General features: G+C 35.9%; 1 protein-coding gene across 10 annotated transcripts in view; it reads right to left on the bottom strand.

Moving 5' to 3' along the window:
* LOC111154411 (phosphatidylinositol binding clathrin assembly protein) overlaps positions 1-18,043 on the bottom strand; it is a 104,943-nt gene that overhangs the window by 60,956 nt on the left and 25,944 nt on the right. For all 10 annotated transcript variants that reach the window (XM_022513988.1, XM_022513987.1, XM_022513978.1 and 7 more), the window contains exons 2-4: positions 8,499-8,641; positions 4,999-5,074; positions 1,722-1,824 (exon numbers count right to left, since the gene is read on the bottom strand). In XM_022513988.1, coding sequence (XP_022369696.1) covers positions 1,722-1,824; positions 4,999-5,074; positions 8,499-8,641 — 322 coding nt within the window. The remainder of the gene's footprint in view (positions 1-1,721; positions 1,825-4,998; positions 5,075-8,498; positions 8,642-18,043) is intronic.

The following is an 18,043-nucleotide window of genomic DNA, read 5'->3' as shown; positions in this document are numbered from 1 at the left end:
CCTAGTGGGATGCCTGCGTGGCTCAGTCAGTTAAGCAGCTGCCTTCAGCTCAGGTCATGATCCCAGCGTCCTAGGATCGAATCCCACATCAGGCTCCTTGCTCCTCGGGGAGCCTGCTTCTCCCTCTGCCTGTCACTCTGCCTCCCTGTACTCTATCTCTCTGACAAATAAATAAATAAAATAAAATAAAATAAATAAATATGCCTAGAGTCGCCTGGGTGGCTTAGTTAGTTAAGGGTCTGACTCTTGGGTTTCAGCTCAGGTCATGATCTCTCACTCATGGGATCAAGCTGAGTGAGGATCCATGCTCAGCCCAGAATCTGCTTGGTATTCTTTCTCTCCCTCTGCCTTCCTCCCAACCCCTCCTCGCCCCCCACGCCACCCTGCACATGCAGGCAAACTCTCCCTCAAATAAATAAAATCTTTTAAAAATAAAAATTAAAAAAATTTAAAGATTAAAAAAAAAATTTAAAGATAAAAATGCTGAGGCGCCTGGGTGGCTCAGTCAGTTGGGCATCTGACTCTTGCTTTGGGCTCAGGTCATGGTCTCCCAGTTGTGGGACTGAGTCCCACTCCGGGATCTGCATTCACCAGATCTGCATTCTGCTGGAGATTAATCTCCCTCTCCCTCTGTTCCTCCCCCTGTTCCTGCACTCACAAGCACACACTCTCTCTCAAATAAATAAATAAAATCTTAAAAACTAATGATTAAATAACCAAGCAGTTATTTCTACATTTGTATTAAATTTTCCATTGAAGTCTAATAATTTAACATTTCAAGAGAACAATTTAAAGAAAACATTAATTGCTTAGAGATTTGAGCAGTAGGGAAATTCAGAAAGGCATTTATCAAAATTATTTCTTCAGAAGCTAGATTCCCCTTAGGGCAGTCCTTTAGAGCTATAAGGGTCACCAATGCCCCTTAAGAATGTCTTTAGTGGCTTTTACTTTTTTTTTTTAAGATTTTATTCATTTATTTGACAGACAGAGATCACAAGTAGGCAGAGAGGCAGGCAGAGAGAGAGGGAGAAGCAGGCTTCCCGCTGAGCAGAGAGCCTGATGTGGGGCTTGATCCCAGGACCCTGGGATCATGACCTGAGTCGGAGGCAGAGGCTTTAACCCACTGAGCTACCCAGGCGCCCCTTTAGTGGCTTTTTCCTAAGATCTTCTATCATATACCCCAAGAAAAATCTATATACCAGGTTGTATCAGGTAGCAATCCACACTGCAACAAGGATGCTACAACTTGAATACATTTTGCTAGGTGAGAAAAGCCAGACTCAAAAGGCCACGTAATGTATGATTTCATTTACATAAAATATCCAGAATAGGCAAATCCATAAACACAAAGTAGATTTGTGGCTGCCAGGGTCTGAAGGAAGATGGAAACAGGAAGTGATTCCTAATGGGTGTGAGGTTTCTTACAGAAATGATGAAATGTTCCGAGATTAGACAGTAATGTGGCACAACTTTGTAATATACTAAAACCCACTTAATTATATACTTTAAAAGAGGGAATTTTAGGTTGTGTGAATTGTATCGCAATAAAGCTGTTATCCTAGCACAAAAAGCGTATGATATACTTCAAAGAAATAAAAAATTCATCATTCAAAACTGGTCTGACATTTCATAATTCGTAACTTAATAATTTCTATGGTTTACATTTTAAAATAGCCAAATACATCAGATATATTTAAAAAAAAAAGGAAAGCTTAACTCACCCCCTTTTCACTTTTGTGAAATCAAATGCAACTTGTCTGTATGAAACTGCTTTTTCATTGAGGTATCTACTATACCGCCTAATAAATGTAGACATGTCATATCCTGTAAGAAACAAAAAATGTTTTCACAAATTACTGAAATCCCAATTTGCTTAGAAAACCAACTCATTTCATCCAATGACAATATCTTGATATCCCAACTCAATCTAAGGATGTATATTGTGACTAATAACAGTATCACATTAAAATCTCTAAGACCTCACATGTTTTAAGTCAAGAAAGTCCTATGTGGCTTTGAAAAACCTCCCCCCACTTATAATTTCACTAATAAATATTTCTATTTTACCTCTAACCAACATTCCTACCACAACTGGAAAACCGTGTTCTCTTAAACACTCTTTGATAACCTCATAATTCAAATTTAACATCCTATGGGACCATAAGCCCCTGTCCTCAAATCATTTAGCAATTTTATAATTTTCATACTTATGAAATCTTCAGTTGTGTATTATTTGTAATAACCAAACTTACATATGCCAATCTTATAAGAAGTGCATAAAATTATTGCACAGTACAATGAAAGAAACAGCAATATGCAAGTTTAAAGCATAATAAGAAACTAGAGGGATATTTTTGATAAAACTTTAAGATTTCATCATAATCATGAGATTTGAAAACTTCAGCAACATAAGATCAAATCAATGCTATTTAAAAAGCAACTTGTATTTTAATTATTGCTTTGCTCAAGGAGTCTACAATTTTTGCTACTCATTAAAAAGCACGTCCATCCATTGGGGAGGGTATGTGCTATGGTGAGTGCTGTGAAGTGTGTAAACCTGGCGATTCACAGACCTGTACCCCTGGGGATAAAAAGATATTATATGTTTAAAAAAATAAAATTTAAAAAAAAAAAAAAAAAGCACGTCCATCTTATTTTAGCTCATCTTCATCTAATAAATTTCACTTTATTTGATGATCTCTACAACTTTAAAAGACAATAGCAAAAGGGTAACATTTTTGTGACTGGATTTAACATCATTACCAATTCATTTATTCAGCAAATATCTATTGAGTGCCTACTCAGTGCTGCTGAAGAAAAACCAATGAACAAAATGGAAAAAAGAAATGACTGCCCTCATATATTCTCGTGACTACTACTGTATTGTATAAGGTGTTACATATATTCCCTACCTCTTTTAGTTTCTGACACTTTCCTTGAACACTGTGTTCCCATATTACTCTTATTCCGTGTTCAGTTTCTACCTCTTTGATGTACAGTGTTTAACTCACTAGACTAGAGGCTTATTTATATTTATACACACCCAGTATAACATCCAGTGTGTGCATGTGTATATATATATATATATAGACACACACACACACACACACACACACATATAACATAACAGACTTCACCCAACAAAACACATATGCAATAAAAATTATTTGTCAAAACCACTGAATCACATGCTTTTATTTACTTTCTGGGCTTTCTCTACAGAACAGGAGCTTCAAATAAAAGGCCTAAAAAATGTTCTCTACATAAAAGGAACAAAAGTCCTAAAACCTTATTACTAGAAGTGCTTAATTCCCATCTTAAGAAAGTAGAATATCAGTAGCTAATAAGACACCAAAAATTCCCCATTCGGACAAATGCATATACTCTGCTTTTGAGTAGTGGTTTGCAAACTGTTTTCCAGAGATTCTTAACTTCTAATGAAGTGAATGAAGGGAAACAGAATCAAAAATACAAGCAAGTAGAGTTTCTTCCATATCCCTGAAGAGAGACCAGGTCCAGTTTTATCTGCTACATATTTCTGGTGTCTATTTAAGGTTTTACTTGAAAAAGGTATTCTACTGCTTAATTTATTCTTAACTAACTACTGAGAGTACTACTCCTCTTAAAAAAAAAAAATCAATCTTGTAACACTCAGCCCTATCTAGAGATTACTGGCCTTCCAAAATCTCTGGAAGATAGGGTATTTGATTCATTCTAATTAATACTCCCATCTGCCCAAAGTGAACAAGTATTGAACTGGGCAGTCCCTGGCCCAAACACTGCTAGTCACTAAATTCCATTGATGTTACCTCCACAAAAGACATTATTCAGGTCCTCACTACCTTTCTACTAGTGACCAGAACAAGGACCAGAACAGTCTCAATGTCTTTAAGACTTTATCACTCTAATCCAACCTGTACTGACCTATGGCAATTTCTTTATAACACATACTCCCTCTCCCCTTCTTCCTCAAATCAAAAAACTCTGATGGTTTCTCACTGCATTACAAAACCCCAACTCTATAAAAATCTTCCATGTCTGATTTTGGCCCCAAACAGCTTCTTGAAGGCCATCTGCCACTACATGTCCTGCAATACGTCACTTGTAAATTCTATTCAAATTCATTTGCTCTACAAATCTTAAATATCCCATATTCCTTCACATCTGTGTACATCTATGTACCTTTGCTTAAACCAACCCACATCCTTGTCCATCTTTCAAAGCCCAAAAAAAAAACCTCCCCTTCTCCAAAGACATTTCCCAGATTGAGCCCTACTGCTGAATATTCCCAAGTCGTGTGGTATGTCCCTTATGATGTCATTCCTAGACTTGACCTGTACAATGTTAACAGCCTAGTTCTCGAGCTAAGTACAACAGATCCCAGTAAGACAGAACATGCATAGAGCACATAGCAATCTCAAGTTACTGAATTAGAAGTAGAATAAATAACAGATGTGAGCATCAGTGAGCAACTCATCCGAGTAACATACCATACTTACCTTTGCTACTAAAATATATAATATTCCCAGCTAGATTTTTAAAATAAAGCATAAAATAACAACAGTAACAATGAAATCTCATACTTACACAGGGTTTCCTGTGTGCCAGGCATTGTTGTAAGCACTTTACATTTATTAACTAGATTAAGCCTCTTTACAACCCTAGAGAGTAAGAGCTATCATTATTCCTGACTCTATAGACCCAGAGAGGTGAAGTAAGTTGCTCAAATTCACACTGCTGGTTAGCAGTAAAGAAGGGACTAAAACCCAGGCAGTTAAATTCCAGAATCCATGCTCTGAAACCACTATCCAATTCTATTTCTTAGAGTTCTAGGTGTCAAGTACTAAAGTCAATGTAATCATCACATTAAAAGGCAGTCTTTTCTTCCTTATACCTTTCACTAAAATATGTGATTCCTCCACAGCTAAAAGACAGAGTTCAACTCTGCAGTAGTCATCATACAGGGTTGATTTGCTATAATGAAAAAGTTGTCTTTACCTTGCAATCCACTTTTATCCAAAAAATTGCTTAAGTTAAACAGCGTGTTTCTTGAAGCCAAATACTGAATAAAGCGCTGGAAAACAAATGATTATGTCAAATTAAGGTAATGTCATCTAACAACCTCTAATTCAACAATGGGGAAGGGAGTGTGTTTAACACATTCTGTTAAGCTTATCTAACTTAAATTTTTCATCCTCAGTCCTACTAACAAGTTACCAAACCTAAATACATAATCCATGTATGTCACTAGCACAAGGGAATTTATTAAAGCCTAATGCTCATGGCTTTGGCATAAGCATCAAAATAAAAGGAAACAGGCACTTTTACCCTGGAATCAGCAATTCTGGCTTTACTACTGCATTATTAGAGCTATAGCTAATCACACTAAAGTGGCAACTTTAAACAGCTACCTGATGACCCATATTTTTATGACATTTTTAAGAATGAAATACAATCATACAAGAGAATAGTATTACAGATATCCCCTTACCCACTGTCCAGATTAAACCATGGCCATATTTACTTTAGATCTTCTTACAGAAACAAAACATTAAAGAGTCTATTGAAGCACTCCTTCTATCTCATTTCCTTCCCTCTTCAAAATCAATCACTTTTCTGAAGTAGGTTATCTATCACTCTAACACGTATTTTTATAATTTTTCTATTTAACCCATACAAGGTACAAATTTTCTTTTCTATTTTAAATTTACAGAAAAATCATACCATACTTATTCTTTTCCAATGTGCTTAAAATTTTTAAGAACTTTTCCTCAAGAATTATCCATTTAATATATGTAGATCTAGTTCACTCATTTAAAGTGATGTTCTAGTATTTCAGTGACCTACTATATGATTATATATTCATTTCTTCATGGATGTTTAAGTTCTTTCCAATTTCACTATTATTAACAATGTTTCACAGGCATCTTTGTATTGGTCTCCCTGTGCAAACATATAGGAGTTTACCATGATATAAACTTAGGGTAGAATGGCTGGATCAGCATGTATGTAAAGGTCATCTCAAAATTCTGCCAAATTCTCTCCAAAGTACTTACCACAGAACACAACCTTAACTTCCCTTTATATATACCCTCTAAAATAGCTAATTCCTTTCAATTTCACTTCTCCTTAGGATTTCCTTCTTTTTTTTTTTCAATGTGTGCAGAGGGTTACTATCAATTAGGGTATACACCATCACTCCCCTAATCTTGTTCATCTGCCTTCACCTCAAACTAACAAGCCAGAATTTTGAAAAACAATTTGTAAATTGAAGGCTCACATTTCATCATTTACCCTAAAATGACTGGTTGCAAAAAAGTGTTATATGATCCCAAGACAAAAGGTCCCCAGATGGCTCAGTTGATTAAGTGTCTGCCTACAGCTCAGGTCATGATCCCAGGGGCCTGGAATCCAGTCCTGAACGGGGTTTCCTGCTCAGCGGAGAGTCTGCTTCTCCCCCTGCCGGGATTCCCCATCGGAAGTAAAAAAATAAAATCTTGAACAAAATCCTAAGACAATATTAAACTCCATGATTTTCATAAGCGGTGATAATTCTTTATTGTGGGAAGTTTGCCCTGTGCATTATTATATTTAGAAGCATCCTTGGCCTCTACCTAGGGATGCCAAGACCATCCCCATCATTTTTGACAAACGTCCCCTGGCAGGGGCAGAACAGAGGATCACTTTCCTCCCTTCCCGATAGTATTCTCATCACCAACAGCACAGTAAAATCATATGCATACTTTCTCAAAGACTAATAAACCTGTCAATGAGAAGAACATCACATTTGTCTTAGCTTAAGGGAAATTAAACATGGGTTTATCTAAAAGAAACGCTATCTCTCTTCTCCTGTCAGTCAAATGTAAGGAATGACAGTCAATTTTGTTTCTTTGCCTTTGTCAAGGTTTTAGTCCTAATATTATCACCTTATTTACAGTCTCTAAAAGCCATTACTAATAGTTTTCCTCTTAATTCGGCATTCTAATTGGTTATATTTGTGGCTTTTTCTTTTTAAAGAATAAACTATAATATTTTTTAAAAAGGTGAAAAATACAATAAGCCTGAAATTCTTCAGAATGATCATGATCTTAAATAAACAAAGTATCAACAAAAACAGAAACTATTACCCTAGTTAAGATCAAAATGCTTCAAGTTATATTAAAGCTAGTATATCTAAATATTTTGATTGACTCTGTACACTGGTTGTAATAAAATAGAAAGCAACTGAGTAACATATGTCCTAAAAATGATCGAGTCTATTGACTAAGCAATCATATTTCAGCTAACACGTCTGGAAATAACTTTTGAAACTTAAATACTACCAATAAAATCACCCAATGTGGAGCTGCTGTTAAAAATAATCAGAAAGCAAAATTTCTAGGAAAGGGAAAGTTAAGAAAATTATAGAATATATGACCCATTAGGTTGTCACTAAAAATGATAAATATATAAAAAACCAGAGAATATGGAAAAGCTTATGGTTTCATGTTATATAAAAAAGCTAAATGTAATATTTTATCTAAATTTTGATTGTAGCTATAAAAAAATAATTCCTGGACAAGGACCAGAAGGGAACAACAAAATGTACATACAGTAAGATCTGCTGCAATGAAATACGTAAATTCTTGCTTTAATTCTGAACTTCAGTGATGCTTACTGGTATCTGCCAAAGCTGACAGCAGAGCTTTATCACTGAAAAGCCCAAAATGAGTAAAGTGATGGGTGTCGGAAGTAACTAAATAACTAAAGTCCCTCCCCATTTCTCCAGAAGCCCTCTCTCAGCAACCAGTGGGCTGCATTTTTCTAAAGTGCATACTAAATGTAGATTTATCTACACGCATTAAAATATTCTTTTAACATAATTTTAAATGTTCGCTTTAACTCAACTTTACAAGTAAGTATGTTGGGTTGAGGAAACCATTTAAGATAAGAACTAAAAAATCTACTGCTAGGCTATCATGGAAAACAAGACGTTTCTCTCCAACATTAAAACCCAAAAGCTTACACATCTTTTTGCTAACTTTTTGGGGAATGAAGACTTCAACGAAGACTTCAGACACACCTCTGTTTAAGGCACCCTTAAACAGTCCCTCTCAGCAAATGCCATCTTAGTCCTCAATAGCTTTCAACTAACTTAGTGGTTCCAGAGACTGTATGAAATGAGATAGACATCTGAGACACAATAAAGCAAAAAGACAAACATATGGTCTACACATAAGGTCTACAACAGTGCTGCTTACAGAACCTACCTTTAGAGATTAATCTCTGTTTCTTGATCCCATTATTATAAGTCCTCTGTGCTTTGACCCACTTTCACTTCCCAACTTACAGACCATCTCCTCAAATTGTACAATCTACAATTCTATTTCTGCCTAGTCACTTTGCCCTTTTAACCTGTTATTATTTGGTTGCTGAAGTCATTCCTGAAATTTCAGTGGGAGAATCAAGCTGAATCATCAGTCATCACAGCAGTATGCTTAATTAAAAATATGGCTTACCTCATTTCCATACACCATCAAATGATGAGTTGTAATGAGAGATTTGAAGACCACCACCCAACTACTGTTAGTAGTTCTTTCAAATAAACTGTCTGCCAACTGTGGGATGTTCACATTCATCTCATTTGTGCACTGAATTAAGTCTGCAATTAAACAACAACAACAACAACAACAAAAAGATTTAATCTCTAGCTTTAATTTACTTCTAATTTCAGATGTGCATGCTGACAAGTGGAAAACCTAACAGTGGAGCAACAACAGATAGTCTGGAGAAGTTATTAAAAATCTCTTAGGAGAACAATTGAGACCACTGAGAAGTTAAGAGGATACTGAGCAGGGTCACATAAATGATCAGTATCAGCAAGTAAATCAAACTTCCTTTGAGAGCAATTCACCCTCAAATATTCTATTTATCTCAAAAGGAGCTATTTCAAAGAACCTGAATTCCTGGAAGAACTTTCAATTCTGTTATTACTCATAAACCTTCAGAACTACAATGCTAGGATTATTCATCCCTACCATTAAAAAAAAAACAAAACTTAAATCATATATATGGAAGCATGAACAAGCTGAGGGTCCAACTACCTTTATTAATATTCTCCCTAGAATGCTGTGTTTGCATTATTAAAAAGACAGAGCAGATACGTGGTCTGAGAGTGGGCAGGATCTCAGTTTGTTTATATAAATTTTCATTCTTCTCTCCCTTCAGTTTTACTGAGTTAGCTCAGTTACCAGTTGGTATCAACTAGATAATACTAACAAATAAAAATGGAAACTAACAGAAGTTTTTGCTGCATAAATTTCCAAGTAAGAAATGATCCAGGAACTTCATTTGCTATTACTCTGAACAGTTAAAACAACATACGTTCCAATTTTATGTTTTAAGCAGGAGAGCATTATTATAAAATGGTCTAACACAATTGTTTCAGCACCAAAACTGAGGGAGAGGCAGCTCTAAACAGACCTCAGAGTTTTATCTCCAATGTACTCAAGAGACATTATTTTCAAATTCAATGAAGAAAATAAAAATACAATCCAATTTAGAGAACAGAGAAATGAGTTGTTTTAAAGTATGTTTAAAAATATATAAATATCTCATCTGTAACTACCATAAAGGGAAAGAAATTAAAGTTATTCATGACTCATAAGCAGTCTGCCTTTTTACTCTCCAGCACATAATGATTAAATAAAAATTCAAGTGACCTAACTTGGCCTTGATAGCAAGAAACACCAAAGTAGCGCTAACCATTTATCTGCTTACAATCTTTCAAAAATGTCTGTTCCAACAGGCCCAATTATTATACAAAGTAACATTTGATAAGCAAATGAATTTTAGATAAGCAGTTAACTCTAGCCAACCGTGCTTAAAGAACAAAGCACGAAATAGTCAGAATACCCACAGAACAGAAAAATGATACAAGGCTTTCACAATTCATACTTGCAACAAAAATTAAATAGTACTCTTATTTTGGTGTGTATGGTTCAGTTTCTGATAATAAAAAACAGAACTTGATCTCTGCCTTCTCTGATTCTTCTTAAATAGTACGTCATACCTGTCCTACAGCACTAAATATATCATGTACACCTTATTTCCAAAGCTAAGCTTTCTCTCTGCCCCTCAAAAAGTAATCTGAGGCTAAGGCATACTTGTCTTGCTCTTTTTGAATCCTTTAAAACTTCAAACACACTGGTCAAGTTCTGAACTCAATTTTAAGTTATATTCTTAGTTTCTTTCTTCCTCTGTCTTGCTGCATCTTGCATTTTTCTATATCCTTCCAGAAACTGTCTTGATAAGTTATTCAGTTTTTAGTTACTTCCCCTTGACAGCATCGAGTCATTTTACACTCCTCAGAATCTTGGTTTTTCGTTTTTGATTTTTTTTAGTTTTCAAAACTGAAACTGTCATAAAATTTCTTGTCACATTATTAACCCAAAGATGCTCCAAACCTCTCTGTATTCATATACACTACCTAGAGCCCATCAGTAATCAAGTCTCGTAATCTCCAGCAATTCTACCTATTCCTCCCCATCCAACTATCACCGCCAAAGCCAGAGTTTAAATTCTATTTATTTGGGGTTTTAAAAAATTTTTTAAAGGATTTTATTTATTTGAGAGAGAAAGAAGCGAGCACAAGCAGGTAGAGGGGCAGGCAGAGGGAGAGGGAGAAGCAGGCTCCCTGTTGAGCAGAGAGCAAGACACGGGGTCAATCCCAGGACTCTTTGAGATCATGACCTGAGCTAAGAGCGCCATTTCACTGACTGAGCCACCTAGGTGTCCCTAATTTCTATTTATTTCTTAACTAGGGGGCGCCACCTATCCTCTAAGTATTCAGAAATTAGGGAGGAAGATTAACACTGAGAGATTTTACTGGCATTTAATACCTAGGACGAGGAAGATTATTAATTGTCCTGCAACGCACAATTAGCACTTCACAGTTTAAAACTGTTCCACCCACTGAGGCACCTGCTTGGCTCACCTGATTGAGCATGTGACTCTTGATCTCGGGGTCATGAGTGCAAGCCCCACATTGAGCACAGAGGCTACGTTAATAAATGAATAAAAACAAACAAACATGCTCCTCCCAAAACTGTCCCCACAAAGAAATGCTGGACTGACTGCTTCTTATCTGATGATACCTGATTTGGGGTCTCACCTACCTCACACCCCCAAACAATCTCTAAACTGACCACAGAATGATCTACAACACGACACTTTCAGTGCTTAACCTCAATGACGTCCCTACTATTTACAGGATGGCATACATCATCCTTGTCAATATTCTTTCTTGAATCTTCCCTTCCAACACAAAACCACTTCCCAGTTTTCTGTGATGTACCTTGCTGTTTCACACTTGAAGCTTTACATTCTTGCTCATTCTTCAAAATGAATCAAGTCTTCCTTTCACATACTAATGTGCCCTCCAGTCACTAAAGCTAGCACATAATTCTACATAATAGAATTATTCTACACTGTAATTATTTGCTTCCAAATCATTACCTTCTAACTAGTCTGAGACACCTTAAAAGGAGACTGCAAACATTTTTGTTAGCAATTCCCATTCTCTTCATCACAGAGATAATAAACTGCTAGACTAGTCAGAAAGAGCATGATCTTAAGTGAACCAAAAGGTATAAATCGTAGTTTCAACTACTACAGGATTTTACATATAACATTAGAATATATATTCTACCAATACTATAGTAATAAGCCTTTGTAATCCACTCCCTCTGCATCACTTTGCTTCTGTCGCACTGACATCTCCTTTGCAATGCCTCCCACAGGCCAAGAACTCTTAACCTCAAATGCTCAGCACTTGCTGTTCCTTCTGCCTAGAATACTCTTCTCCCAGATATCTATACTTTTTGCTCCCACACTTCATCCTTATAGATCTTTGCAAAAATGTCATCTTATCAGATGAACTCTTCTGAGTAGTTATACAAAATAACAAAGCCTCAGGGCACTTCTCTACCTCTAAACCCTCATTATCCACCCTTACTCACTTTATTTGTCTGCATTTACCACGTAACTCCTCTTAATCTGTTTAATGTTTTTCTCTTTCAATTAAAATGTAAGTCCCATGTGGGAAAGCTCTATTTTGTCTCTACTGCATCCTCAAAGGCCCAAAATAGTGCCTTGTGTACCGTGATCACTCATACTTTTTGAATACATTCATTTAAATAAGCATATGACAGTCCTAGCATGACTTTTTAAATAAGCATCCAAAATGGTATTTTTTATATAGACTAAAACCAACAATCTCTGACTACCTGCACAATCTGCTACTGTCAAAAGAATAAAAAACAAACATGAGCACATTACATGTGAAAATTTTCAAATTTCAGGTGGGAGAGATCTAACAAATAAAGGGTTTTTTAAATAATGCTTATGAAAACTATTGTATACTTTAGAAATGAGCACATAAAAACTGAAGGTAACTCCAGAAACTAAAATATAGCACTTCACATTAAAAAGGAAAAAGAAATAAGAATTCATGCTGAGATTATGAACCCACAGTAGACCAAACACAAAACCAAAGTTATACAAATATTCCTGGGAGAAGAAACACTGAATCATTAACACGAACTCTACAAAATATACTGCCCCTATAAGTATTTTAACTCAAGCAGTTCTCTAGGCAATAATTTTTCCTCAGCACAATGTCTCTACTACAACAGCTTGAAAAAGCTTCTAAGTCTGAGCTCCAACAACAGGAAGGAAAATGTTATCCCACCTCTGACCAACCAATCACTCCAAACAAGAATCACAAATATCATGGGAATCTTGATAGCTACTGCTTTTCCCATTCTCAATTCAGAAGACTTCAGCTCTTCTAAACCACAAACTTGATATTAAATTTCCCTTACCAATCAAAAGGTTCTAAATGGAAACACACTTTGGATTTTCTTTTAGTTATTTACCTTAAGAATATAAAAACTGAAATACCTTCTTGACATTACATTATTAATAATTCCTAACCCCCACACCAAAAAAAATTACTACATGGGATATACGTTCTTTGCATTAGGTATAAATGAGAAGTTATGAGGATTCTAACACATACATGCAGGAAGAAAACAGGCCTACCACAGAAACATAAGAGCATTTTTCCAGACAGTGGAAGGAACCAATCCCTACTATACAAACAAAATACTCCCACTTTTATTATCTAATATGCCCCCCTCCAACAATGTCTGAAGTAAAGTAAACATTACCTGTGTTAACACAAATAAGACTTTCCAAAAGGTCAGATCACAGAAACTCACTACTACAGTAGTGACAGGTTTATGAACAGATTTAAATTTTTGTAAAAGATAAAGAGTGCTTGGAAACATATATAGCAAGTGAATACCCAATTAGCCAATTCAGTGCAAGTCTTAAATATCTAATCAATGTAAAACAAAAATGAAACATACAATTTTTTTCACGCAAAATGTCCAGCAAAATATCAAAAACTTAGGAGTAACCAATTACCAGATGGCTTCACTAATCTTACAGCCATATTCTTAGTACAGCACACAAGCCTATACACATCTCCCAAGGCAGAGTTCACCAACTTTAGAAACTTAAGCCACTTAGTGTTCACTTCCACAGCAAGTCAGGCACACACCATTAGCAGAATGTTCAGGGTAACAAGTTCCCAACTACACAGGCATTCACTGGACTATATATATCAAAACTATGCTGATACCCAAGTAGATTTTCTAATAAATAAACTTGGCTAAAAAACAGTATTAGTTAAAAAAAAAAAAAAAAAAAATGAAAACAAAGACAAAAAAAACCCACAATGTATCATAATCATTTAGCCAAATGCTACACAATCTCTTTCCAAAGGATCACCTGAAACATACTTTTTTGGCGTGTATGTATGTCCACATCATTTTTTTTTAAAGATTTTTTTTATTTATTTGACAGACAGATCACAAGTAGGCAGAGAGGCAGGCAGAGAGAGACAGGAGGAGGAGGCAGGCTCCCTGCTGAGCAGAGAGCCCTATGCAGGACTCGATCCCAGGACCCTGAGACCATGACCTGAGACGAAGGCAGAGGCTTCAACCACTGAGCCACCCAGGCGCCCCTATCCACATCATTTTAAGACTCTTTTCAGGATTAGCTAAATGCTCTTGGAACTATACATTAAGAAAGTCTCAACAGATACTAATAATTAAGTACTATTCTTTCTTTTTTCAGTGCTTTTATATATATTACATATACCTATGTCACGTATATTAATACATAAACAAATATTTTAAACGACTCCAAATTTGTTTTCTATCAATTGCATTTTTTACCAATAACTCCCTTCATCCATTTCTACCACCTTCATTCCCCACCTCTTGCAATCACCAATCTGTCCCCTGTATCTATCAGCTTTTTAAATATCCTCATGTAAGATATAACATGGTGCTTGTCTTCCTTATTTCACTTAGCACAATGCCTTGGAGATCCATCCATGTCGTTGTACATGGCAAGATTTCATCTTTTTTATGGCTGAACAATATTCCACTGTGCAAACATACCACAATTTCTATATGCATTCACCCATCAATGGACACCTACGATGTTTCCATATCTTGGCAATCGCACATAATACTGCAATGAACATGAAGGTGCATTTATCTTTTCAAGTTACCCAAAAGTTGAACTGCTGGATCATACAGTAGTTCTATTTTCAATTTGATGAATCTCCATACTTTCTTCCCAGTAGGTACACTAGTTTACATTCCCACCAACAGTGCACAAGGATTCCCTCTTCGCCACTTGGTATGTCTTTTTGATAATGGCCACTTTAATAGGTATGAGGTGATATCTCACTATGGTTTTCATTTGTGTTTCCCTGATGATTAATGATGTTGAGCACCTTTTTACATTCCTGTTGGCTATCTGTATGTTTTCTTTGGGGGAGGGGAGATCTATTCAGATCTTCAGCCATTTTTTTAACTGGACTGTTTTTTGCTACTGAGCTGTATGCGTTCTTTATATATTTTAAATATTAACCCCTTATCAAATGTATGATCTGCAAATATCTTCCCCCATTCAGTAGGGTGCTTTTTCAATTTAATGGTTTTGTTTGCTGTGCAGAAGACTTTTAGTATGATGTAATCCCACTAGTTTTGCTTTTGTTGCTTCTGCTTTTTGTGTCAGATTCAAAAAAATCATCACTGTGCTCACTTCAGCAGCACATATGCAAAAAATCACCACCAAAACCTGTATCAGGGAATTTACCACCTATGTTTTCTTCTAGGAGTTTTATGGTTTCAGGTCTTACATTCAAGTCTTTAATCCATTTTGAACTCATTTTTGTGTATGGTTTAAGACAGTGGTTGGGTTTCATTATTTTCCACGTGGCTGCCCAGTTTTCCCAGAACCATCTGTTAAAGAGACTACTCCTTCCCAAGTGTATATTCTTGGCTCCTCTATCATAAATTAATTAACCATATATACTCAGGTTTATTCATAGGCTCTCTTTCTGTTCCATTGATCCATATGCCTACTTTTATGACAATACCACACTCTGTTAGTTACTATAAGCTTTGTAATATAGTTTAAAATGAGGGACGGTGTGTGATGCGTCCGGTTTTGTTCTTTCAAGACTGTTTTGGCTATCTGTGTGTGTGTTTGGCTGTTTTTGTAAAATTTTAGAATTAGTTGTTCTATTTCTTTGAAAAAAATCCCATTGGAATTTTGGTAGAAATTGCATTGAATCTGTAGATTGCTTTGAACAGCATGGATATTTTAACGACATTAATTTTTCCAATCCATGAGCACAGGGTACCTTTATATTTGTGTCTTCAAATCCTTTTATTAACCCTTGAGGATTTCAATATATAGGTCTTTCATCTCCTTTATTTATTCCTAGAAATTTTCTTCTTTTTGAGGCAACTATAAATGGGATTATTTTATTCTCCTGATAATTACCACTACAAAGAAATACAACAGATTTTTGTGTGTTTTTATCCTGCAATTTTACTGACTTCATTTTTTAGTTAACAGTTTTTTGATGAAGTCTTTAGGGTCTTCTGTATAATATCTTGTCATCTGGAAACAGTGACCATTTTACTTCTTTCTTTCCAAGGTGGATATTTTTTTTTTAAGATTTTATTTATTTATTTGACAGACAGAGATTACAAGTAGGCAGAGAGGCAGGCAGAGAGAGAGGAGGAAGCAGGCTCCCTGCTGAGCAGAGAGCCCGATGTGGGGCTCGATCCCAGGACCCTGAGATCATGACCTGAGCCGAAGGCAGAGGCTTTAACCCACTGAGCCACCCAGGCACCCCTCCAAGGTGGATATTTTTATTTCTTTTTCTTGCCTAGTTGCTCTGGGTAAGATTTCCAGTACCATGGAATAGAAGTGGCATAGAAGTTGCATCTTTATCTTGTTCCTGGTCTTAGAAGAAAGGATTTGAGCTTTTTATTCTTGAGTATGATGTGTACTCTGAGCTTATGAAAGATACAATTTCATTAACAGGACTCATTTCTTCAATCATCTAGAAAATTAGAGATACACTCAATCTGGAAGGCAAATTAAATGGATCATCAAATGTTGCTTCACTGATCAGATCTTTGAAATCTTTGCTGGGTAGGAGTACAAACAGTAGGAACAACTATTCATCAAGAAACAGCAACAAAAAAAACAACAGTCAATAAATAGTAGAGGAGAGGCAGCTGGGTGGCTGAGTCATTTAGCATGTGCCTTCAGCTCTGGTCACGATCCCAGGATCTTAGGATCAAGTCCCACATCGGGCTCCCTGCTCAGTGGGAGCATGCTTCTCCCTCTTCCCCTTCTTGTATTCCCTTTCTCGCGGTCTCTCCCTCTGTCAAATAAATAAAATCTTGAAAGAAAGTAAAAGAAAGAGTAGAGAAGAAGTTTCTGAACTTTTGCTTTTTAAAAAAATATCAGCAACGTTGTTCTCATTTAGCAAAAATTTGAAAGTATTTATAAAACACACAAGGTGAGGGTGCCTGGGTGGCTCAGTCAGGATCCTGGAGTCCTAGGACAGAGTCCCACATCAGGCTCCCTACTGGGCAGGGAGCCTGCCTCTCCCTCTGACCCTCCTCCTCTCATGCTCTCACTCTCTCATTCTTTCTCTCAAATAAATAAATAAAATCTTTAAAAAAAAAATAAGTAAACCACAAGTTGAAATGAGACTTATGCCAAAATAATTTTATACAAAGAGCACTTACCATAGGTGTCAAATGTCTAAGAAATGGAATAAACAGTCTTAAATGTTACTCCTCCACTCATTTTTTTGTGTAAGGTTGAGATGTAAATGTTACCATTTTAACTTAATAGTTTGCAGGGTCCTTCCATGTGAAACACAAGGTTGTACTTTTACATAATCCCCATTACAATTAATTCAGAAATACGGTCTTCTTAGACTGGTATACACCTTAAGAAATAAACCTAACCAAATTACTAACTGGATGTCAAAGTAAAAACTAGGAAAAGACTTACATACTACATACATACTACATACTACTCAGTAAGAAATGAGTTAATTTGAAAAAAGAAGGGTGCATTTCAAAGTGTTAAAAAGAAATAAAGATATCCCAGTGGCTTTGATGAAGTATTTTGAAGCTAAAGGAGCTAAGTGACAATGAAAGAGGACATGTTCAATAATGGTAAAGACAGCAGTCTTAAAATGAAATACTACGAGGCCAACAAACAGAGTGCAAAAAAGGCTAACAGGGGAAAATATTCATGGCACATTAAATCAAAGCCATGTTAAAGAATACCACAGAATAAGATTCCATTTTTAAAAACTATAGATGTATAAGATTGTCTGATACATACTGATGAGCCTCAATATTCAATAGGCTGATGCAAAAAGAACTGAATGCTTCCAAACTTCTTCAGCAACTGAACTATTTATGAATAGGTAGTCACAATCGACATGTAAAAGAACTATTAGTTCATAATTTTACAAATCTCATTAAGCACATCTCCTGTCACACAGCAAATACCAATCCTATAGCAACTTATTAATTGGGTGTGAAGGTAAAAACTGGGGGGAAACTCACATACCATAGAGTGTTTCAAACAAGTAACA

This window comes from Enhydra lutris, unplaced genomic scaffold (assembly GCF_002288905.1).
Source record: "Enhydra lutris kenyoni isolate GAN:26980312 unplaced genomic scaffold, ASM228890v2 scaffoldscaffold37, whole genome shotgun sequence".
Taxonomy (NCBI): Eukaryota; Metazoa; Chordata; class Mammalia; order Carnivora; family Mustelidae; genus Enhydra; species Enhydra lutris.
The sequence above is the reverse complement of the archived record's forward strand: the minus strand, read 5'-3'. Positions and strand labels throughout refer to the sequence as shown.